Consider the following 26,447-nt stretch of genomic DNA (forward strand, 5'->3'; position numbering starts at 1 on the left):
GCAATCATAAATTCCTTTGGCTCTAAACCCGCAATCACCGAACGCAGAGACTCCATTTTGAATCTGTAGTAAGTTACGTACTGATTGAGACCCTTTAAGTTCAATATTGGTCTGACTGAGCCATCCGGCTTCGGTACCACAAACAGACTTGAATAATAACCCTGACCCTGTTGGTGTACAGGGACCGGAATCAAAACTGCCGAATCCAGTAGGTACTGAATGGCAATTTGCAGAACCGTCCTCTTGTCGTCCGACAGAGGCAATCCTGTCTTGAAAAACCGCAGAGGCGGAAGACAGTCGAACTCTATTTTGTAACCTTTTAACACTAAATTGCGGATCCACCCATCCGCGGATGTGTGGAACCACGCCAAATGGAACGTCTGAAGGCGTGCTCCCACAATCGGAGAACAGAGATGGGCTGGTAGCCCGTCATGCCACTGGCTTGTCGGTAACCTTAGCGTCCTGGCGACTTGTGTTGGTTTGTTGGAAACCACGTCCACGACCACGTCTAGCAGGCGTGGCTGTTTCTCTGCCACGTCCTCGAAAGGACTGAGGTCTAAAGGATTTGAACGAAGGTCCAGCGTACCTCCTTCTTGATACCGGTGGAGGCAATGGTAAGAAAACAGACTTACCTCCCGTAGCCTCAGCAATCCATGCGTCCAATTCAGGACCAAACAACTTCTTGCCATCGTAAGGCAACGCCTCTATACCTCATTTGACCTCTGCCTCCGCATGATAAGCACGCAGCCAGAGTGCTCTTCGTGCCGTAACTAGCGACGACGAAATACGAGAAGTGAGCTGACAGACGTCAGTAGACGCTGTACAGAGATACTCTACAGCCTCACTCATTTGATTTACAAGAAGTATCAGGTTTTCGTCATGTAAAGCAGATTTGAGTTCTGTAAGCCATATTATGAGCGCCTTAGTGACCCAAATGCCAACCAATCCAGGTCTCAGCATCACACCTGCTGCTACATACATGGATTTTAGCATAGTTTCTATCTTGCGATCTGAAGGATCTTTAAGCGTAGTAGCTGCTGGCACTGGTATGGTTAATTTCTTGGTAAGCTTCGACACTGAAGAATCAACTATTGGTGGATTCTCCCATGTACACGTTACCGAGTCTGGAAACGGGTAACTAGACTTAAATCTGCGAGGTATAGAAAACCGTTTATCTGGATTCTGTCGTGTTTCTACTAACATCTGATTAAGAGATTCCGACACAGGAAAACTTATTGGAGTTTTTTTTTTGTCGTTTAGTAAATACGACCTGATCATTTGTGAGAGGCTCCTCAGTTTCAGTAAACTTCAGAGACTGACGTACCGCTCTGATGAGATCATCAATGCCGGAACTGTTAAAATCCTCGCCATCTGACTCCACTTCGCCCTCCTCACCCTCATCTTGTTCCGTGAGGTCTGGCATGGAATCGTCAGAATGCAACATAGCAGAAACTGGAAAATCATAAGACATATGAAATTTATCCCGTTTACCCAAAATGGATTTGGACCTTACGCAAGGCTGAGACGCCTCCGGTAGTTCTGGCGGTCTCACCCTAGACTCAGATCTTGCCGTTTCCCGCTCCTGACGAGCGGCGGTCAATTCTGATTGTAACCTATCCAGTACATTTACTAACATACCCCACGGAGGGTCCGGTGAGGACATTGGTTGTAAAACTGGAGCAGAAATGGTATTCTGAACCGAATCCACAAAACATACTGTACATGTGGTAGATCCATCCGGTAACACACTGCTACAGACTTTGCAATTATGCTTTTTAGTTTTTGCTGGTGCCTTACTCATTATGGCGACAGACAATACAATACACAAAAAACAGACACTTGCACGACTCAGTAAAATAGTAGTAAGGTGTCTCTGTATATATATCTGGCCAAGTGCAGTACACGTGGCCAGTACTATGAAATGTGATCCCAAATTCCCACTAACACCCCTGCGCCTCCGGTGGAGTAGAGATGTAGTACCGGAACGTTCTGGAATCACAGCAGGAAGACACAGGAAGCATGGTTAAAATGGCCTCCATGCTCTCACATATAAATCACAGTGCAGTTTCATACTGATTTTATAAACAGCCTCCCTGCCAGTATAAAACATCATTATATATCTATATATATGTGTGCTATACTATCAACAGCCTGATGTTGCTGCTGTCCCTTCTCCCCCCCCCTCGCATCTGCTCCATTGCATGCAGTGCGGGCCGGGCAGCGGGCACCCCTGCGCCGGGACCTGGAAGACTGGGAGCGCGTGTGAAGCGCTATGATTACCGGGCAGCAGCGGTGTTAGAACAAGCGGCGGCCGGTGCAGCGGGAGAAGCGACGGGCGGAACAGCGGCGACTTCCGAGACGCGGGGCCGGAGCAGTGTTGGGGCTGTAAGAAGCGGCGGCCGGAGCAGCGGGCGGTTATGAGACCCGGCGGCCGGAGCAGCGGGTGGCTATGATACCCGGCGGCCGGAGCAGCTGCGGCGGGCGTCAGTCAGCCGAAAGAAACCAGCGCCTTCCCCACACCTCGGGGCGGCAGCGGAAGCTGACCGCCCCGTTCTCACCCCTCACATACCTGCACTTCTTGCTGTTCTGTGATGAGGCTCCGAAGGGGCTTCTCAGTAAGCGCCGGCCAGCCTTGAGCAGGAGATATGTGTGTGGCTGTGAGGGAGCTCTTTCAGAGAGGCCCGACACGCCCCTGCTGCTATCAGCAGCTGCACTATCCCTGACCCTGCCTTTTGGAAGGGGGAAAGGGATGTATAAAATATAAAAATAAAAATAAAAATATTCAAAGTAATTGTGGACCCAGCCACAAACGAACTGTTGCTATCGAGCACAGAAAAAACACTGAGGTACTCGGGGATATGGAGGGGTGGAGTGTTCTAAATTTAAATATTCAGTGCTGTTCCTACGGAAGCCCGTCCATATCCCAAGAGTACTCCAGTGACCCCTAGTGGATGAAAAAGAAAAAAAAAATACTCTGATAAAACACAGTGTCAGGGAGTATTCATTTAAAATTTCTCTCACACCAAGACCCATGTTGGGGATCCTTTTCAGCCGTCCAGCTCTAGGGATCTATGTACTAAGCCTTGGAGAAAAATAAAGTACCGGCCAATCAGCTCCTAACTGTGATGGTACAGGCTGCGTTTGAAAAATGACAGGAGCTGGTTGGTTGGTACATTAGGTCTCTCCACTTTATCTCTCTTCAAGGCTTAGTACACAGACCCCTAAAGTCCTAAAAGAAACAAATTGTGAGGTCCTGTTACAAATGACAGGAGAGGAGGCCAGACACTACAAACCAATGCAAAGCGGAAGGGTCGCTATCAAAGTGTATATGGGGCCTAATCCGACAAGGGGACCTGCTGGTGTCCATTCGTCTGTCTGAATCAAAAGCAGTTATTGGCCATCATCACAGGCGGTGCCAAAATAACGTGGAAATATGTGAACTTGTTGGTTCCTCCTCATCAGCACTACTTCGATATTTCCTACTACTGCCTCCACATCACCCGCCCCATCACTCCTCCAAGTCTTTTCTCCTCCACCCATGTGCGTAGCCAGAACTTTGTGGGCCCCATTGCAACATTTTGAAAGAGCCCCTGTCCCAATGCTTCTAGAGAAAACACCTCTCCGCAGCATTTGTTCATTTGCCCATAGTAGTGCCTTAGTTCACGTTATGACATATTGTAGGGCTGCCAGTACACATGTAACAGTAAAGTGTTCCATACTATAGTGGCTCTACTTCATTTTGTGCCACTTCATATTATGTAACAGTTATAATGTCCTCCAGTTCATTTTATATCGCTTTACAATGAGCAGGCCGAGAGGCGTAACTAGATACTGGTGTTCCTGCTAGGCTGTTTAAGATTTGAATGCTAAAATGCGTGCTGTTCTTATGGCGGCGCCCCGCTGCAACAGTCTGATAAAGGAAGGAATAGGGAAGGGGGGAGATTTGAAGGCAGTTGCAGAGAAACGATCACCACCTGGTGAATAGATACCATGCACATACACGCTGCAGGGAGAGCTTTGAGGCTGCCCAGCATCTCAGCGAGTGCCCCATACAGTGATAAAAGTGGACGTGTCTTAAGGACACAGGCCTTTCCAAGTGGCCACACCCACTTTCTGGGCGTGCACACGCCTACGACGTGCGCAGCACTGCCCTGTTCACAAGCAGGCACCCTGCCCTACTCCGTTCCTAGATTGAATACTAGATACATTGTAGGCCACACGGCAAACGTTTTTGGGGGGCCTCTATGTACCAGTCATTAAAGAAAATGTACAGTATATAAACACACGTAACTGTGACAGGGAAGGTGGCCCCTCTCAGCTCTGGGCCCCATAGCAGCTGCACTCCATACACTTGTGGTAGCAACGCCCTTGTCTCCAGCTGCTTTTGTTGGCCAGGCCTATTACTTCTGACTTCACCCCACGTCATCACCTCTATCTCCATCCCCCACACACACACCCCATATTTTATATTTATTTTTTGCATGCCCGAATGCTTTGAGGAATTCAGCCCTTTTTTTTTTTTTTTTTTTTTTTTTGACAGGCTCCCGCTGTGCGACACTGAATGCTTGTCGGAAACTGCCATCTTGTCGGAAAGACAGCAGTTTCTGACTTTTTTAGGTCGGAAGGAATTCCATCCTATTCAATGGGGCTGCTTTTTTTTCCGACAAGTTGGCAATTCCATCAACTTGTTGGAAAACACGTGGATTGGCGGATTAGATGCGGATCCATGTGTTTTGTCAGATTCCGCAGCCAAATCCAGCCAGGTTTTTGCCCCGGTTCCAACAATGTCAATCAGACTTTTAAAAAAAAAAGTCGGATTGGCATTGTCGTGAACGGCCTGAGACGTCGTAACCTTTCCGTCGGAAAGATCCGACATCTGTTGAATACACCCCTATAGCTAATGAACCATAAGCTGCAGGTTTCCCTTTTACAGTGACTGTTTTGACTGAATTTTTCCACATGAAAAGGTCCATGCTGATGATCAGTACGATCTTTGCTCCAGGGGTACAAAAGTTACAATTCGCCAATAAAAATGACCATAACTATTTACTATTGTTTCCCCTTGTTCCGTTTTAGATAAACAGCATAAAAGTGTCGCTGCCAGCACCAGGCCTCGAACAGATGTTCAGTTTGTAACCGTCCGACTGTTGCCCAATTTAAACAGGAAAAAGCAGATAGGTGGCTCTTCCACCATTTAGTCCCAGTCTGATCCATTCAGCGTGCTTGTGCCAGCATTCACACAATGCGACCAATAGCGGTGGAAAGCTGCAGGGCATGAAGGGTACTGCATGTATTAAAGTGGGTACATACTAGGCGACGTGCTCTTTGAGCGACATCGCATAGTATTTCACACTCCTGGGTCGGGCGGTTGGCGGCAGTGCATACACACCGAGCGATACGACGACCATATTGCTCAGTGACATCACGCCGCGGCCGGGCTATGCAGGTAGCTCTTGGACAACAGTCCAAATTGAGCTGCATGAACGGCCAACAGCGAGGGTTGTTAATGACCCATGGGGTAGCGCATCGCTTGTCGTCTCCGGCATACACACTTGCCGAGAAAGTGAACAATGTCGCTCAGGAAGGGTGAAAATGAGCGGCGTCGCTCATTTTCTCGGCAAGTGTGTATGCACCTTTAGACTATGCACTGCCTACTAGTGGTGGAGAACTTACAGTACCCTCAATGGAGCCGATTCTGAGATGAGAGAAAAATAAATAAAAAGAGCAAGTAATGTTGCACTTGGATAAACTATTCTGCAATTGCAAGGGGTGCAAATATATATTATTTTTTTAAAGCATGTAGCCCACAAACGCTGCTCAGCTTTATTTTTACACAGCAGTTTATATGTGAGCTAGGACAACCCCCCTCTCACATCTAAATCTCTCTGCACATTTTATATCTCCCCCACCTGAAGTGCAGCATGGTTTTACCAACGTGCTCTTAACTAAGAATCAGCCCCACTGTAATCTACGCTACCAGGGAGGGAATGCAAGCTCTGTAGCAGCAACAGGCAGAGCTCGGAATACAGAATATGGGCTTGCTAATTAGGATTTTGACTTTGTTTAGAATTCTCCTTTATGAAAATAGAAAACCCACCCTTCGTTTCTTAGTTGGTGGGCTGGCAACCTTCAGTGACTGCGGCTCATCCGTTATCTTTGATTCCTCGCTGCTGACAGTTGTTTTGGCTTCATCTGAAATCAGCTCTTTTCCAGGATCCAATACAGTCTCAATTAGAGAAGTTGGGTTTTGGCCTCCATCTCCTGTGGAGGTGATAATTACATTCAAAATAAATTAATGTGAAGAATCAATTTTTGATGTTCAAAGCAAAACTTATTGTATAGAATACTATGTAACGTGGACAAACATCAACCTTTTATATAATCCAGGACACTTATGAAAACCATTGCTCAGGTCTAGTTATTGTAACCAACAGTAACCAGATGCTTTGAGCGGTTTATTTTATACAATTCTTTTTCTACCAGATGCTGGGAGGTACGCAACAAGATATCAATTTTAAAGAAAATACCTCTAAAAAGTACAAGATGTACCAGAGGGTGGTATTCATGTGACTGGCGGTCACCTGACCGACAGTCACATGACCTCCGCCACCATCCCGACGGGTCACTATCACGATGGTCGGCATGCCGACCAACAGGGACTATTTCCACTCGTGGGTGTCCACGACACCCATAGAGTGGGAATAGAACCCGTGGCGACCGCAGGTCGCCACCGAGCCTGCAGCGTGGCGAGCGCAGCGAGCCCGCAAGGGGCTTGCTGCACTCGCCCCTCCCCGCCGGGATCCCGGCGTCGGTATGCTGCCGGGATCCCGGCGTCGGTAAGCTGACCGGCGGTATCCTGACCGCCGGTCAACAGTACTACACCCGTACCGCATATAACTAAAATAAATTTGACATACTATAAATAGCTTATAAGAGATTGTCACCAATTATCAATTGGCGAAATTTCACAAAAGAATCCTTATAATGAAGTGTAATCAATTTGAATAATTTAAATAATACAATGAATCTCCTGTACACGGCTTTTCCAGACCTAACTCAATCATAGCAATGTTAAAGTGCTAATTAACATTGACACAATAATTAAGCTTCTTTGCCTAACTTGTAGTTCTGCATCTACAAATAAGTTCCTGGCAGCACTACCAACACTTGTGCGGTCAGGCATCTCAGCTAGTGACCAGCCCTAAGGTTGGTTCATAATTCCAGTATAATCACTCATACCTTACAGCCAACTGCTGCACACTTAAAACCCACTTTATCTAATTAACAAAAATAACCGTAAGTTACTGACTGAATTCTGCCGATTGTCGGCATATTGCCGGGAAGTCTGCGATAGCAGTACTCTGTATTTTATCACTGATTTTAGTTATACAAAAGACAACAATTCTGTCACAGTAGAAATCTTCTATTTTTTCCTTTTCTCAACCATTAACAAGCAGTAGTATGATGTCATTTTCTTTGTCCTCGGTAGGTAATGCAATAGTATCTCTTTTAGAGAATGGATGATGACGACATCTCCTAGACAGTCGAGCTTGGGACCAATACAAAACTGAATTAAGCCCGCATGAAACACCCATTTATTACTTTCACATGAATGAGTATTTTACCTTAGTTCAGTGATGGACACACAATACAACCTGGCGACTGGGGGAAGCCAACATTATGTGTTTTAGTCACCACTAAAGTCTGGTTAAAAAAAAAAAAAAAAAAAATACTCAGTGCTACGTCTGAAACCAATTGTACCTATAACCAGGTACAATTGGGTAGGGAAGTATTCAGCAGGGAGTAAGGCGGTCACACTTTATGCTAAACGCACCTATGGTGTAATGGCTGTATCCAGGTTGATATAACCCTCTTGCCTTGTGGGAATATTGAATATAAAACACTGGCAAAGTGTGTGGCTCCCACCTCTAACAATATCTGCATGCTTATTATTATGCTAAAACAAGTTGTTCTAACAAGATCGTTGGCCCCTAACATTTGGATACATATGTTTAGCTCTTATTTCTTGTATGATAGAACTCTAAAAATGTTAATTCACAAGAATAAAGCGTAGACGTGACTGTGTTGAGGCCGGAGACAATAAAAATTTTGTAGATGCAAAGACCACTTTTGGGGACTACCAATTACAGATCCACCTATCTGTGCAGCCCACCCTATGGATTTTGGGTAATGATCAGTGGTGGCTCCTACCTGTTTTGGCGCTAACCATGCCCGGGGAGGAGGAGGCAAGGAAACAGCTGGAACCTGGCACCTGCGCAATGTATCTGACAGGTGCAGGGACTGATGCATGCGCACAAGAGGCGGGTTGACTGTGCATGCACAAAACCCCGGCTTCTATGGACTGCATCAGCTGCAGCCCATAGAAGTCAGCTAGGGTTGATGATCAGGCAGGGAGTGGCTTCCTACTGGAAGGACGCTCTATGCTAATCACAGCCAAGTCTGGCAGTCCCAGACGGAAAAAACACCTCCCAATGGACTGCATGTCCTGCGGGTGACTGGCAGGTAGCACTTCCAATAGAAAGTCACTGCCAGTTACAGTGTAGCCAGTTCAGTCACAGATTGCAACTGGCTCAGCTGAGCTCACTGAAGTGGTGGATTTTATGGGGGAAAGAGGGGGGTAAATTCACTGGTAATAATGTAAACTAATAATTATTATGTGCCTCACTATGTAATACCATTAGGGGCCTTTTGTAAAGTATTTACAAAAATTAATGTTTATCTAATTTAAAAGTTTATTTTTAAAAAGGCGACATGTTCAGTACAAACCATTTAATTTTTCAAGCTCATACTGTACATAACAATATGATCCAAATCCCATCAGTATACAGACATGTCTCCATGCACTACTGCTAAAGTCGTGCCAAACATCCCTTGTCGGCTCACCAGGTCCCCTGTGACTTGGCTTGTGTCAAGCATCTTATTCAGCCTGATGTGCAATGTGATGCAACAAAACCACTTAACGAGATACAGTATGTGTCACTTACTACATTTCGTGCACTGAAGAAACCAACAACAAGACTTGAAAATCGCTAAATGAGGCAGACTGATTTCTGTATTTGAACAGAGTTCGCAATTTGTTTTATAGAACCAGGTTATACTTCCTGCTTTGTATTCCTCTTGGGTGTCTTAAATTGTTACCGTATATACTCGAGTATAAGCCGACTTTTTCAGCACTTTTTTTTATGCTGAAAAAGCCCCCTCGGCTTATACTCGAGTCAGTGCCTGGGAAGGAGGGACACGGAGGGCACAGCGCGCGCCTCTCCTGTGTCCCTCCTGCGTCTCTATTAAATGAAGTACCGGTTCGTAAGCTCTGATTGGCTCACGAACCGGCACTTCATTTAATAGACCCGCCGCTGCCGCCGGAGACGCAGGAGGGACACAGGAGAGGCGCGCGCTATGCCCTCCGTGTACCTCCTTCACAAGACAGCGGGGGAGGGTAAGTTGTACCTGGCACTGGGGTAGCATATTTGGCACATGGGGGGAGGGGGGGGGGGCACATCTGGCACTGTGGGGGCACATCTGGCACTGTGGGGGCACATCTGGCAGTATGAGGGCACATCTGGCAGTATGAGGGCACATCTGGCACTGTGGGGGGAATATCTGGCACTGTGGGGGGAATATCTGGCACTGTGGGGGGAATATCTGGCACTATAAGGGCACATCTGGCACTGTGGGGGAATATCTGGCAGTATGAGGGCACATCTGGCACTGTGGGGGAATATCTGGCAGTATGAGGGCATATCTGGCACTGTGGGGGAATATCTGGCAGTATGAGGGCATATCTGGCACTGTGGGGGAATATCTGCCACTATAAGGGCACATCTGGCACTGTGGGGGAATATCTGGCAGTATGAGGGCATATCTGGCACTGTGGGGGAATATCTGGCAGTGTGAGGGCATATCTGGCACTGTGGGGGAATATCTGGCACTATAAGGGCACATCTGGCACTGTGGGGGAATATCTGGCAGTATGAGGGCACATCTGGCACTGTGGGGGAATATCTGGCAGTATGAGGGCATATCTGGCACTGTGGGGGAATATCTGGCAGTATGAGGGCATATCTGGCACAGTGGGGGAATATCTGACAGTATGAGGGCATATCTGGCAGTATGAGGGCATATCTGGCACAGTGGGGGAATATCTGGCAGTATGAGGGCATATCTGGCACTGTGGGGGAATATCTGGCACTGTGGGTCATAGCTGGCAGTATGAGGGCATATCTGGCACTGTGGGGGAATATCTGGCAGTATGAGGGCATATCTGGCACTGTGGGGGCATATCTGGCAGTATGAGGGCACATCTGGCAGTATGAGGGCACATCTGGCAGTATGAGGGCACATCTGGCAGTATGAGGGCACATCTGGCAGTATGAGGGCACATCTGGCAGTATGAGGGCACATCTGGCAGTATGAGGGCACATCTGGCAGTATGAGGGCACATCTGGCAGTATGAGGGCACATCTGGCACTATAAGGGCACATCTGGCACTATAAGGGCACATCTGGCACTATAAGGGCACATCTGGCACTATAAGGGCACATCTGGCACTATAAGGGCACATCTGGCACTATAAGGGCACATCTGGCACTATAAGGGCACATCTGGCACTATAAGGGCACATCTGGCACTATAAGGGCACATCTGGCACTATAAGGGCACATCTGGCACTGTGGGGGAATATCTGGCACTGTGGGGGAATATCTGGCACTATAAGGGCACATCTGGCACTGTGGGGGAATATCTGGCACTGTGGGGGAATATCTGGCACTATAAGGGCACATCTGGCACTGTGGGGGAATATCTGGCACTATAAGGGCACATCTGGCACTGTGGGGGAATATCTGGCACTATAAGGGCACATCTGGCACTGTGGGGGAATATCTGGCACTATAAGGGCACATCTGGCACTGTGGGGAAATATCTGGCACTATGAGGGCACATCTGGCACTGTGGGGGAATATCTGGCAGTATGAGGGCATATCTGGCACAGTGGGGGAATATCTGACAGTATGAGGGCATATCTGGCACTGTGGGGGAATATCTGGCACTGTGGGTCATAGCTGGCAGTATGAGGGCATATCTGGCACTGTGGGGGAATATCTGGCAGTATGAGGGCATATCTGGCAGTATGAGGGCATATCTGGCACTGTGGGGGCATATCTGGCACTGTGGGGGCATATCTGGCACTGTGGGGGCATATCTGGCACTGTGGGGGCATAGCTGGCAGTATGAGGGCACATCTGGCACCATAAGGGCACATCTGGCACCATAAGGGCACATCTGGCACCATAAGGGCACATCTGGCACTGTGGGGGAATATCTGGCACTATAAGGGCACATCTGGCACTGTGGGGGAATATCTGGCACTATAAGGGCACATCTGGCACTGTGGGGGAATATCTGGCACTATAAGGGCATATCTGGCACAGTGGGGGAATATCTGACAGTATGAGGGCATATCTGGCACTGTGGGGGAATATCTGGCACTGTGGGTCATAGCTGGCAGTATGAGGGCATATCTGGCACTGTGGGGGAATATCTGGCACTGTGGGGGCATAGCTGGCAGTATGAGGGCACATCTGGCACTATAAGGGCACATCTGGCACTATAAGGGCACATCTGGCACTATAAGGGCACATCTGGCACTATAAGGGCACATCTGGCACTGTGGGGGAATATCTGGCACTGTGGGGGAATATCTGGCACTGTGGGGGAATATCTGGCACTGTGGGGGAATATCTGGCACTGTGGGGGAATATCTGGCACTATAAGGGCACATCTGGCACTGTGGGGGAATATCTGGCACTATAAGGGCACATCTGGCACTGTGGGGGAATATCTGGCACTATGAGGGCACATCTGGCACTGTGGGGGGAATATCTGGCAGTATGAGGGCATATCTGGCACTGTGGGGGAATATCTGGCAGTATGAGGGCACATCTGGCACTGTGGGGGCATAGCTGGCAGTATGAGGGCATATCTGGCACTGTGGGGGCATAGCTGGCAGTATGAGGGCATATCTGGCACTGTGGGGGAATATCTGGCAGTATGAGGGCATATCTGGCACTGTGGGGGCATAGCTGGCAGTATGAGGGCATAGCTGGCACTGTGGGGGCATAGCTGGCAGTATGAGGGCTGTGTACGGCTAGAGCTGCATTTCCCACCCTAGGCTTATACTCGAGTAAATAATTTTTCCCAGGTTTTTGTGGTAAAATTAGGTGCCTCGGATTATATTCGGGTCGACTTATACTCGAGTATATACGGTACATTGTTTTAGTTGTCTTCACACCAAAATTATTTCCAGCAAAGTTTTGTATTTATTCAGTAAAACATAGGATCTATAGTTGCAGACAGATACCACACTGATATTGCTATTCATTTTTGAAGGGTTTGGCACATACTTATCTACTCTCCAGGGCCGGCTCCAGGCATGTTCGACTGGAGCGGCCGCGCGGGGCGCCACTCTTTTAGGGCGCCGCACGCTGCGGCCGCCATATTCCTGCCTGGAGCCAGCCTTCAAACTGTGTGTGTGTGCGCGCAGCGCGCTGTGCGGCGCCGGCGTCTGACGTTAGACGCCGGCGCCGCGCAGCGCAGACGGAATCGTTCATCCGTCCAGCCGCCCGCCCGCCTGCCTGCCTGCCTGGGCCCACAGCAGTACTCCCCCTCCCGGCTCCCAGCACCGCAGTCCGCAGTGACAATGCCATGTAAGTTAAAATCTGCACTGTGGGGGCATTATATATCTGGCACTGTGGGGGCATTATGTTTATTCATGTGGGGGCATATCTGCACTGTGGGGGCATTATATATCTGGCACTGTGGGGGCATATCTGCACTGTGGGGGCATTATATATCTGGCACTGTGGGGGCATATCTGCACTGTGGGGGCATTATATATCTGGCACTGTGGGGGCATAGCTGCACTGTGGGGGCATTGATTCTTGCACTGTGGGGGCATATCTGCACTGTGGGGGCATTATATATCTGGCACTGTGGGGGCATATCTGCACTGTGGGGGCATTATATATCTGGCACTGTGGGGGCATAGCTGCACTGTGGGGGCATTGTTTCTTGCACTGTGGGGGCATATCTGCACTGTGGGGGCATTATATATCTGGCACTGTGGGGGCATATCTGCACTGTGGGGGCATTATATATCTGGCACTGTGGGGGCATAGCTGCACTGTGGGGGCATTATGTTTCTGGCACTGTGGGGGCATATCTGCACTGTGGGGGCATTATGTATCTGGCACTGTGGGGGTATATCTGCACTGTGGGGGCATTATATATCTGGCACTGTGGGGGCATATCTGCACTGTGGGGGCATTATATATCTGGCACTGTGGGGGCATAGCTGCACTGTGGGGGCATTATGTTTCTGGCACTGTGGGGGCATATCTGCACTGTGGGGGCATTATGTATATGGCACTGTGGGGGCATATCTGGCACTGGGGGCATTAATGTATCTGACACTGTGGGGGGCAATAATGCATCTGGCACTGTGTGGGCACTTATGCATCTGGCAATATGTGGGCATTTATGTATCTGGCACTGGGGGGATTTATGTATCTGGCCCTGTGGTGGCATATCTGGCACTGTGCGGGCATTTTTATATATGGCACAGTGGGGACATATCTGGCACTGTGTGGGCATTTTTATATCTGGCACTGTGTGGGCACTTATGTATCTGGCACTGCGGGGGCATCATGTATCTGGCACTGTGGGGGGCATATCTGCACTGTGGAGGCACTTATGTATCTGGCACTTTGGGGGCATTTATGTATCTGAACTGTGGGTGCATATCTGGCACTGTGTGGCCATTTATGTAGCTGGCACTGCTGGGGGGCATGTCACGTGTAGCTGGCACTGCTGGGGGGCATGTCATGTAGTGTTCCCGCTAGGCGTCTGTGGCTAGGCAATGTGTCTCAGTGCTGTGCCTGGCGCAAAGTGTATAGGAGGTTCTACCTGGTGCAGTGTGTATTAGCTGCACTACTGTGTGGTGTAATGCAAATTGCCACTATTATGTGGCCACGTACCTTCCCCACGAAGTAACTCCCATTAATTTTTGCTGCGCGCCTTCGGCGCGCACTGTCCATGCTTTGACATATAGGTGTGGGAACAACAAGCAGTATGTACATCATTTTGCCCTCCTAACTTAAAAATGTGCCCTCCCTGTGATCAGCACCATGCCCTAAAAAGTGAACACTATCCTGTGTAGCTGGCACTACTGGGGGGCATGTCATGTGTAGCTGGCACTGCTGCGGGGCATGTCATGTGTAGCTGGCACTGCTGCGGGGCATGTCATGTGTAGCTGGCACTGCTGGGAGGCATGTCATGTCTATCTGGCACTGCTGGGAGGCATGTCATGTCTATCTGGCACTGCACATTATGTGTATCTGGCACTATACTGGAGACATTGTGTGTAAGGAACACTACTGTGGCTATGTGTAAGGCTGCTAATTGTGTGAAAATATTTTTACAGTTTGATGATATGAAGTTACGAGTCCACGCCCACTTTTCCAGAGGCCACACCCACTTTTCCGGGAGCGCGCGCCTTCGGCGCGCGCATGGGGGGGGGGGCGCTTTTACATTTTCTCGCTCAGGGTGCTAGTAGGCCTGGAGCCGGCCCTGCTACTCTCCCAGAATGTCAGAACTACTGCAGAATTTTGGGAAGTCCCCCAGCCTTCCAAAAGAGTAGGAGACCCGCTCACATCCCTTCCACTTCCTAGTGAAATGAGCAGGATGACGAGCACAAAAACAGCATTTTGGTAGTGACCCCGCTTCATTCACCCGCGTGACTGTCACAGCATTATGCCGCAAAGGGACAGGGCTTAGTGATGAGAAACACCCAGCATATTGGGTCAGCTCCATCTCCGCTCCGAGCACTCTCCCAGAGAGGAGAACATAAATGGGATCCGGTCTGAAGATCGACAGTGTCTAGGTCGACAATGTTTAGGTCGACCACTATAGGTCGACAGTCACTAGGTCGACATGGATGGAAGGTCGACAGGGTTTCTAGGTCGACATGTGCTAGGTCGACAGGTCTAAAGGTCGACATGAGTTTTTCACATTTTTTTTCTTTTTTTGGATTTTTTCATACTTAACGATCCACGTGGACTACAATTGGAACGGTAAAGTGTGCCGAGCAAAGCGGTAGCGGTGCGAAGGCACCATGCCCGAAGCATGGCGAGCGAAGCGAGCCATGCGAGGGGACGCTGTGCACTAATTTGGGATCCCGGTCACTTTACGAAGAAAACGACGCCCAAAAAAAAAAAAATCCTCATGTCAACATTTAGACCTGTCGACCTAGCACATGTCGACCTAGAAATCCTGTCGACCTTCCATCCATGTCGACCTAGTGACTGTCGACCTATAGTGGTCGACCTAAACATTGTCGACCTGGATACAGTCGATAAAACGAACCACACCCAACATAAATATGGGCAAGTACGGTTTGGCATAAACCGATTTCATGACGCACCTCGCAGACGGAGCATTACACACCCTCATCAGTGCTGTGCGCATACTGCAGGTGTTACTTTCCACACTGGCTCAAATGCTTTTTAGGAAAGTATAGTTTGGGTGCAGCATTTGATCAGTTATCTATATACAGAGAGATTCTAAGGAGAAAAAATATTTACATTCTACAAATATTAATTAAAAAAAAGGGGTAAAGAAAAAACAAAAAGGCGTTTTTCCTAGCTTGAATAAGTGAAGGAAAAGGGAAAAACATAAAATTGTACTTTACCTTGCGTTACTGTGCTGGGTATTAGAGTATTTAGGCGACTCCCGCAGCTACTGCAGAAGTTGGGATGTTCTTCTGAAGACTGGTGACTGCAATTCGGACACCTCATTTTCTATGGTAGAGAAAATCCAACATCCAAACCTGTGCTCACTCCAGCAACCTACTGCACAGGATTCAGAACATCACTGTAGAGAAGACAATAGAATAAAGTAATGAGTCAGGAGGATGAGTCACATGGTCTCACATTGCTTTCACTTTCAATATGTAGATGAAAAAAAAAAAAAAAAACACTAGCCTAATTCAGGGTATTTCTAACATTACCTATCAGCTAACCACAGGATAATCCTCTCCCCTGATAGATAATACCCCTTTCACACTGTCAGCAATAACCCGGGTTATCGCACAGCAACCCAGCACATTGCTAGGTCAGGCCACCTGTCTGAAAGGGGTCTCGCTAAGCCACACCTGGGAGGGAACAGTGTAGAAATCGAGGATGCAACTTGGCAATAACATCAGGGTTGGCAGTGTGCGCACCTGAATGAAGCAACATTTGGTTTGCTCCATCCAATCACTTTTGCGAACATTTAGTGGCAAATAAACACATCAAATATTACTTCACATAGGGGGTAATTCAGAGCTGATCGTAGCAGCAAATTTGTTAGCAGTTGGGCAAACCCATGTGCACTGCAGGTGGGGCAGATGTAACATGTGCAGAGAGTGTTAGATTTGGGTGGATTATTTTGTTTCTGTGCAGGGTGAATACTGGACGCTTTATTCTTACACTGCAATTTAGATTTCAATGTGAACCCCCCCCCCCCAATCTAACTCTCTCTGCACGTTATATTGGGATCTGGTCTCTAGGTCGACATGAGTTTTTCACAATTTTTTTCTTTATTTGAACTTTTTCTTCCTCAACGATCCATGCGGACTACAACTGGGAATAGTAACCTGAAGCATGGCGGGCGAAGTGAGCCATGCGAGGGGACACGGTGCACTAATTGGGATTCCCGGTCACTGTACGGAGAAAACAACACCAAAATAAATCAAACTCATGTCGACCGAGACCATGTCGACCTAGAGACACCGTCGACCAATAGTGGGTGACCTAGACACTGTCGACCTTCCATACCACACCCGTTATATCTGTCCCCCCTGTAGTGCACATGGTTTTGTCCAACTGCTAACAAATTTGCTGCTACAATCAGGTCTGAATTACCCCCATAGACACAGATCATACACTAGGGCAGATGTATTAACCTGGAGAAGGCATAAGGAAATGATAAACCAGTGATAAGTGTAAGGTGATAAACGCACCAGACAAAGGCCCAGATTTATCAAGCCTTGTAGAGTGATAAATAGCACAGTGATAAAGTACCAATCAATCAGCTCCTAAGTGTCATGTTACAGGCTGTGTTTGAAAAATGACAGTTAGGAGCTGGTTGTCTGGTGCTTTATCACCGTGCAATTTATCACCCTCCAAGGATTGATAAATTTGGACCAAAATGACAAACCATAACATAAAAGGACATAAGATAATAAAGGTGCATACACACTAAGCTATTTTCCCTGTGCCAGCGATGTCCACGTGGGGGGAGGGGGGGGGGGGAGCACTTTCCAGTAGGAGACTGTGGAAAGTGCTTCACTCGGCTGTTCAAACAGCCCGACGAACGGCTGCAGCTAGCGGTGATGCTGGAGTGCGCATCAGCGCTCATTGCCCGCCCATACACACTGGACGAATTTGAGTAGCTCAAAATGACAAAAGTGAGCTATTTTGAGCTCATAATTGCCCAGTGTGTACGGGCTTTAACCCACTATATAAAAAGCAACAGAGAGAAACACTAACAAGACACAAGGCCTGATTCAGAAGGGGGACACAAATCCAGTACACAGTGGATCTACGAAAATATGCTAATTACACAGCCGCTGGGATCTGTACTGGCTGCGTCTCTAATCTGCCACTTGCATATAAAAGCCGCCCTACGGCAGCACAAAATGGCCGTTGGAACTAAGGGGTCTATTTACTAAGCCTTGGCTGGAGATAAAGTACCAGCCAATCAGCTTTTATTGCCATGTCACAGGCTGGGTTTGAAAAATGACAGTTAGGCATTAACTGGCTGGTGCTTTATCTCAGTCCACTTTACCTCCATCCAAGGCTTAGTAAATAGATCTCGTAGTCACTGGAGCCAGTACAAATGCGAACAAAGTTGCAGTCACTGGCTGGCACACGCCTAGAAAATGTTCACAACACGCCCACATTTGAGAAGCCATTCTAGGACCATGCAACTTTCAAATCCTGTGCAGTTACTCTTTTCTGCCTAAGGTGTCGCTCTCTGCTCTGGTGCTTCTCAGCACACACAGGTCTGTATCACAGCACTGAGTAACAGATCAGAGTGTGCTGAGAAGCACCACAGCAGAGAGCGACACCCCAGGCAGGAAAGAGGAACTGCACGGATTTTGAAAGGTGCAGGGTGCTAGAATGAACACTATGGGCGGGATTCAAATCTTCTATTGCCCCCGATCTCCCGTCTAAAGTGGCGGGAGATCGTGGGGCGATATTCTAATGACCCCTGTTTTCGCGCTGATCGCGCCCATAAGAGACGGGTTTGGCCGCGTAAAGCAGCTAAACCCGACTAAAGACATGGGTGTCCAAACGGGTCACTTTTCACGCATTTCAGCTCGCCACCCCTGGGGGTGGAGAGCTGAAATGCTGATATCGCACCCATCGGCAGTAACATTTGAATACTGCCGGCGGGCGCGATGGGGGCGGGAGGGAAGCTTCAAGATTTGAATCTCCCCCTATGAATGTCACATACTAGCTCACACAGACATACACAAATGCTAGGCTTAAAGTGTGAATTCAGTTAAACTACCTGTATGCTTTTATCAATTATAAAATGATAATAGAAAACAGCACACATTACAATGCATGTAATGTACAATCACATTCTCTTTACATAATTGCATTAAGAAATGTGAGCATTATATAAAGTAACCCAATGTATGTCCAGCTCTAACTAGGGGTTTAAAATGCTGTCTTTATACAGCCAGACCCGTCCCAATAGAGAGAGAACATCTGTCTACTGATTTTGTATGTGGTCAGCTGCCGTCAGTCAAAACACTAATACCCCGTTCAGATTGCAATTGCCGTGTCACGCACGGAAATTGGATACGGGTTCTTCCTGGGTGCGACTCGGCCTTGGACCCTGAGAACATAATTCCCGACACGGCAATATGCCGGGTCGGGTTGCCATCCAGGGCGGGGACCGCTGCGGCATCAGGGGCGGGTGCGGAGGTGCCTCTCCCTATGCTGTGAACAGGTACCGGGTCGCATCAACCCGGGTAACCCCTTGACGCTGCACCGGACCCGGTAGTAACCCGGGAATTCGTCAGTGACCCGTTCACACCGCACAGCGACCCATGTCGACCCGGCAATATACCGGGTCGATACCGGGTTATTTGTGCAGTGTGTACAGGGTATAACTAACACTAAATTGGCACAAATAATCATTCCATGGTCAAACTCACATTTCTTTCCCATTCTAGTATTTCATCTGAACAACAACAACTGAACCTCTTGACTATTTCTGCATATTTAAATGCAATTAGTGGCTGCCAAACGATTAACGGATTACATATTTGCATTAACAAGCAGGTTAATAATAGGCTCACTGATTGCATGTACTGTATATCTGGTATTAAATATTGACCTGACAACACTATCCATAGAACAATTTTGTTACATAGATTAAGGGGTGTATTCAATTGCAGTCAAAAACAGCCGTCTGTCGAAAAGACGTCCGTTTTCGACTTTTTAAGGTCGAATCCTGATTCGACCTATTCAGAGCTTTTCGACAAGTCGAGGCATTCGACTTGTCAAATAGCACGTGGATCGGCGGAATAGCTGCCGATCCACGTGTTGATGTCGAAAACGGGGCCAAATCCGACAGGTTTTGGCCCCCTTTTCGACTATCTCAATCCAACATCAAAATGATGTCGGAATGAGATGGACCCGGAGGAGGGGAGGGGGGGGGGGGGGGAGCCGCAGGGACAGCCGGCGGGCATACAGGATATCAGCGCTACGATCAGCGCTGCAGCTGGATGTCACTCAGCCGCCCGACCTCACGGCAGCTTCCACCCGGCTCCAGCAGCGTGCTGGAGCCGGGTGGAAGCTGCCGTGAGGTCGGGCGGCTGAGTGACAACCAGCTGGCGCTGATCTCCTCTGGATGCCTCCCCGCGGCTCGCCCCCCCCCCCCCCCTCCCCTCACCAATATTAAGCTGACCTGGAGCTCAACCCATCAATGTCGGACTGAGCTTCATGCTCGGGAATGCCAGCGGTGACGTAACTGAACGTTATCTTTGAGCGACAACGTTCAGTGTGTACGCACTATTTAGTTGAGCGCTATATCTTTCAACGATATAGTCGTCCATCGCCGGCAATCCCAAACCGCGTAGTGTGTACCCGCTTTTACTGTATCTGGTCTTAGAGGGAAAGCCCTCACCCAGGTGGGTGCACCATCTTTTCTGAGATAGGTAGGGGAATTATATACATACAATATGCTACACTACCTGGCGTTCTCAGTCTGCATCAGCCCCAAGGTATTTAATGCAATCATTTAGAAGTACAGTAACTCTCAATTAAAATGTAAATCTCAGAGTGTCATGTTCAGTCTAGCCTACTTAATTGGCATGTAAAATAATTAGGAAGTGGAACGGAGGACGGATTTGTGTCCTGCCGTAGGCGATCTAACCTCAGATATGTGATTTGTGTGATTAAACCTGCTACAGAGAAACTGTTACACTAACGGAATCAACAGGTGAGGAGCAAATTCAGGTGGTTGTGTCAGCTCTCTACCTGATTTATGGTCAATATTATTATACCCTACCCTGATTACTCCCATCTAACAACTGCCACATCGTGAGGGGATTATTACTAATAGGACAAGGAGGAAGTAAAGGGGTAATGAGATGGAGTAATAAAAAAAAGTGACTCTACTGCAAGGGTAAGCAACCTGTGGCTCCAACTGCTGTGGAACTATACATCCCAGCATGCTCTGCCTCCATTTTGCCGTTAGGGCATGCTAAAACTATAGCGGGGCATGCTGCAATTTGTAGCTCCACAGCAGCTGGAGTGCAACAGGTTTCCTACCCCTGCTCAACTAAATGCCAATACCTGAAGGCAGACTTTGGGGGAGATTTACCAAAGCTTGGTGAGATAAAGTACCAACCAATCAGCTTCTGTCATTTTTTTTTTTTTTTTAAACACAGCCTGTAAAATGTCAGTTAAGAGCTGGTTGGTTGGTACTTTATCTCACCAAGCTTTGATAAATCTCCCCCTTTGTCTCCCTTATAGAAACCAAGTAATCCTATATAATAAAAGACTAACACTCATCTCTATGGGGGGAATAAAAGTGTTTTGTGTGCTGGCGGCCACTAGATGGTGCCCGACGGAGCAATTCAAGTGTTACTCCGTTCGGCCGCGTACAGCCGTCGATGCTGACATCACTGTTATGACGTTCCGTCATTCTGACAGGCTGGTAACTAGTGTCCTGTGATACACATAAAGTCACTTTACGTTTTAAATATTTCTATTACACAAATGCACAGGGAAAGTTACATTAAACCCATTTTCACATCTTTTGTTTACCTGATCCCGGCCGAAATGGTTGGGATCAGCATATCAGGGATATTAACATAAGGAATTTCCCTGACGGATCGACAATCATCGACGGCCGCCGACTGGTTGTACCGATCGCTGGTTCCAATCGCATCAGGGAATCGCCAGGAAGATGTATGGGGGCGTTAATGCTCAAGGTTTGCAAATCTTGTTCAGTGGTGCTCATCCAGAGAGGTGGGTTATCCCCATGTGCTGTCCTCACTCAGGAACTGTCAGAGTAATGTACTGTATGTTGACACACAGGAAAACAATGTGTTCCCCATACAGCACAAGCCATATCCATGACCCTGCTAACTGGGGGGTGGTTCATTGGGTCGACCCTAACTAGGTCGACAGTCATTAGGTCGACCACTATTGGTCGACAGTGAGTAGGTTGACACCTGAAATAGGTCGACATGGTCATGAAATCGACATGGAAAAAGGTCGACATGGGTTTTTTTTTGTGTGTGTGTTGTTTTCTTCATAAAGTGACCGAAAACTCCAATTAGTGCACTGTGTCCACCCGCCATGCTTCTGGCAAGGTGCCTCGCTGCGCTCGGCACAGGTTACTATTCCACGTGGATCGTGAAGCAAGAAAAAGTTTTGGTTTTTTTTATTAATTTTTTTTTCCCCCGAAAACTCATTTCGACCTTTTCATGTGTTGACCTTTGCCATGTCGGCCTACTGATCATGTCGACATAAAGATCATGCCAACCAATAGTGGTCGACCTAAAGACTGGATTTCACCCCCATTTGCATGAAAGCTACAGACTAAATGTTGTACTAAAATTCAAATATGATGCAATTGTTGCCCTTATTCTTGTAGCATGACCATTATTTTTAGAGCTTACTAAACACTTGTATGTAAACTCCTATGAGCAGGGCTCTCTTCCCTAATGGGCTTTTCCTTCCCCCATATATACCATCATCTACTCCCCACTGCCTGCAAGGGTTCTGCCGCCCTGCTGCTTATTTGGGTATAATGACAGCAGCCGCAGCAATGATTATAATCCATGTCCTGCTAGTAACTTCTGTCTTGTTTTGTTTGAACTGTTTCTGTACTAAGTAAGGCCATGCAGACCCCTTTTGGTGCCATATAAAATAATAATAATAATAATAATAATACCCTCACCCAAAGTGCAATAGATCCAGCATCAAAGTCAACATTGTGATTCACTCAAATCAGTAATTGCCTCTATAATTACTTTATTTTTTTTACTGCTTTTAAGCTTCTTAAAAGTTTCACTGTTTTTCATATATCACTAACTAGGGATGGCCATCGGTGGGTTAGCCAACAATAGTCATCACTGATGGGACCATCTGTGATTAACATAGATAGCATGAAGCCACCAATGGTGAACCATCCATGTTTTGCAACCATCGCCAGCCATCCCGGATGCGGGGCATGGCAGGCTACAGGACAATTAGGTTCAGGCGGTGGGGCAGTCATCCCTGGGCAGACGCGCCGAGAGAGGGCGGGGGAAGCGGGTAATTACCCCAGCCCGGGCTTGTTGGGAGGGGCTCAGGTCAGCTGTTATGGGTGACATTTTCCTCCCTTGCATCACTGATCAGGGTGCTGGCCCCTTATGCAGCATGCAATGCCACAGCCTTACTAATTTTCCTATTACTTTAATTCCGCACCTCTCTCAGTACATGGCCACTCTTTGTGTAACTGCCTCTACACCTGAAAAGAAAACAAAACTGGCAGCCATCGTTGGCAGAGCCCCACTGGGTCCCCACCATCAATAGTAAACCATCGATGGTTATCACAATTGTTAGCCATGAAGAATATTCAGCTTAACCATGAGAGGTTTTGGGTGGGCACGCAATATCTTTAACAGAGGGTTGAATATGCTGGGTATGGGACTCAGGGTCGACACGCAGTAGGTTGACACCTATTGGTAGACCGTGAGTAGATCGACACAGGAAATAGATCGACACACCGATTAGGTCACATGAACATGGTCGACATGGAAAAAGGTCAACATGAGTTTTCATGTTTTTTTGGTGTCTTTTTTTTTCTTAAAGTGAACGGGAATCCCAATTAGTGCACCATGTCGCCTCACTCGCCATACTTAGGCCAAGGTGACTCGCGCAGTTTACCGTTCCCAATTGTAGTCCACGTGGATCATAAAGTTTGAAAAAGTAAGCAAAAAAAAAAAAGTGAAGAACTCATGTCGACCTTTTTCCATGTCGGCCTTGTTCATGTCAACCTAGTCACTGTCGACCTAAGGTGTGTCGACCCAGAGCACGGATATCAAATATGCCAGCGGGTAACTATCAAGTCCTTGACAAAGCTACATCTGTATCCTGGCTTAAAAGAAACAAAAAAACAAAACAAAACAAAAAAACAGCAACATTCATTTGTACAGTACACACTCACTGGCTACAAAGCCTTCTCAGTACACAGGCACGACTCATCATGTGACTGAACTTTGCACTAGAAGCCACAACACAGCGCAGTCAGGGGCAGATTTATTAAGCTCGGTGAAGTGATAAAGTGGAAGGTGATAAAGGACCAGCCAATCAGCTCCTAACTGCCATGTCACAGGCTGTGTTTGAAAAATGTCAGTTAGGATCTGATTGGCTGGTCCTTTATCACCTTACAATTTATCACTTCACTGAGCTTAATAAATCTGCCCCTCAGGGAGATAACCTCACGTGCAGTCCACTTTACAGTCAGGAGCTACATTACATTACATTACAAGGAAGGGACAAAACAAACCCTAGCACAGGACTGGAAACCACATTATTTCCCGGCAGCAGCACAGACCTGTCTGCTGTAGCTCCTGGGGAGACAGGCTGCATCACTTTATGCACATGAACTGCACCCACCAATGTACAGTGCACACACAGCCTGCAGCTCACAGCAGCACTTCCGTCTTCACACACAGAGGACTGAGACACGTGACCCTCTGCAGCCAACCACCACCGAGCATGTAAATATATTGCTCGTCACCGTTAATCCTCTTACTTTAAAGGAGAAGTGCCCCAAAACATAGTTTTGAAAGCTTTGCCAGTCACTACTGAAGTAACTTCTACACATAAATAGTACGGTTATAGATCAATGGGTCGACATGGACTAGGTCAACAGTCAATAGGTCGACCACTATTGGTCGACATTTAAATGGTCAACACAGGAAAGAAAGGTTGACATGTTTTTTAAAAAAATGGTCGACTCGGGACATGTTGACACATAAAAGGTCGACATCATTTTATTTATTTTTTCACTTTTTTTTTACTTTTTTTCTGTCTTTTTTTTGCATAACCAGGAACCCCAATTATTGCGCCACGACCCCTTATATGGCTCACTTCGCACACCATACTGTGGGCAAGGTGCCTCGCTCTGCTACCACTGTGCTTGGCACAGGTTACTATTCCCATTCGTAGTCCATGTGGATGATAAAGTGTGAAAAAGTTAAAAATACACTTTTCTTAAAAATAAAAAAGTAATGTCGACCTTTTCATATGTCAACCATTTTAACGAGACAACCTTTTCATGTGTCGACCATGTGAATGTCGACCAATAGTGGTCGACCTAATGACTTGCGACCTAATCCGTGTTGACCTACCATCCGGATACCCAATAGTACTACATTATAGTTTTTTATTGCACTGTATATTACATCAATGTTATACTAGCTGCTACTTGCAGCTTCCCCCACGTCACCTGCACACAGCTCATGCGCAGAGGCGTAACTAGGGTTTTTGGAGCCCAGGACAAGATGTAAAATGGCGCCCCCCCCCCAAAAAAAAACATAGCAAAAGAAGTATGTGCGCGCACGTCAAAAAAAATGGGCGTGGCCACACACCAGAAGGTGTGTGGCCACGATCCAGAAGGGGTGTGGCCACGATCCAGAAGGGGTGTGGCCACGATCCAGAAGGGGTGTGTCCACGATCCAGAAGGGGTGTGGCCACGATCCAGAAGGGGTGTGGTCACTGAAAATGGCCCACAGTGCCAGTTACATTGCCCCACAGTGCCAGATACAATGCCCCACAGTGCCAGTTACATTGCCCCACAGTGCCAGATACATGCCCCACAGTGCCAGATACATGCCCCACAGTGCCAGATACAATGCCCCACAGTGCCAGATACAATGCCCCACAGTGCCAGTTACATTGCCCCACAGTGCCAGATACAATGCCCCACAGTGCCAGATACAATGCCCCACAGTGCCAGTTACAATGCCCCACAGTGCCAGTTACAATGCCCCACAGTGCCAGTTACATTGCCCCACAGTGCCAGATACAATGCCCTACAGTGCCAGTTACATTGCCCCACAGTGCCAGATACAATGCCCCACAGTGCCAGTTACATTGCCCCCCAGTGCCAGATACAATGCCCCACAGTGCCGGATACATGCCCCATAGTGCCAGTTACATTGCCCCACAGTGCCAGATACAATGCCCCACAGTGCCAGATACATGCCCCACAGTGCCAGATACAATGCCCCACAGTGCCAGATACAATGCCCCACAGTGCCAGATACATGCCCCACAGTGCCAGTTACATTGCCCCACAGTGCCGGATACAATGCCCCACAGTGCCAGATACATGCCCCACAGTGCCAGTTACATTGCCCCACAGTGCCAGTTACATGCCCCACAGTGCTAGGCCCCACTCAGTGCCAGTTACATATGCCCCATTTGGTGCCAGATACATGCCCCACTGTGCCGCCAAGCCCGCCGCCACCCAGTCACTCACCGCTTGCTCTATGTGAGGGGAGGAGAGCGCAGTGCAGCGCCTCTCCTTCCCCTCACCGCTTCAGGTCTCCGGCGGCTATCTGGCGCCGGTTCGCTAGCCAATCAGAGCTCGCGGACCGGCAGCCAATCAGGAGCCGGTCCGCAAGCTCTGATTGGCTAGCGCCGGAGACCGGACACAGCAGCGCTGCTGGCAGCGCTGCTAGTGCTGGCAGCGGCGGTGAGGGGAGGGAGAGACGCTGCGCTCTCCTCCCCTCACATTTAGGGCTGACGGGGGCGAGTGGGGCAAGATGCTTTGGTCGCCGGCGGCGCCCCCCTCTCCTGGGCCTG

At 48.1% G+C, this 26,447-nt stretch overlaps 1 protein-coding gene across 7 annotated transcripts in view; it reads right to left on the minus strand.

Moving 5' to 3' along the window:
- RNF213 (ring finger protein 213) overlaps window positions 1-26,447 on the minus strand; it is a 680,515-nt gene that overhangs the window by 648,708 nt on the left and 5,360 nt on the right. For 3 of the 7 annotated variants that reach the window (XM_063928522.1, XM_063928517.1, XM_063928523.1), the window contains exons 1-3: window positions 24,190-24,318; window positions 15,767-15,948; window positions 6,098-6,261 (exon numbers count right to left, since the gene is read on the minus strand). In XM_063928522.1, coding sequence (XP_063784592.1) covers window positions 6,098-6,261; window positions 15,767-15,872 — 270 coding nt within the window. In that variant the 5' untranslated portion in view covers window positions 15,873-15,948; window positions 24,190-24,318. Of the gene's footprint in view, window positions 1-6,097; window positions 6,262-15,766; window positions 15,949-24,141; window positions 24,325-26,447 lie in introns of those variants that run through there. The other 4 variants (XM_063928518.1, XM_063928521.1, XM_063928520.1 and 1 more) reach the window with 3 other exon arrangements.

The sequence above is a fragment of the Pseudophryne corroboree genome, chromosome 6 (assembly GCF_028390025.1).
Source record: "Pseudophryne corroboree isolate aPseCor3 chromosome 6, aPseCor3.hap2, whole genome shotgun sequence".
Classification (NCBI taxonomy): Eukaryota; Metazoa; Chordata; class Amphibia; order Anura; family Myobatrachidae; genus Pseudophryne; species Pseudophryne corroboree.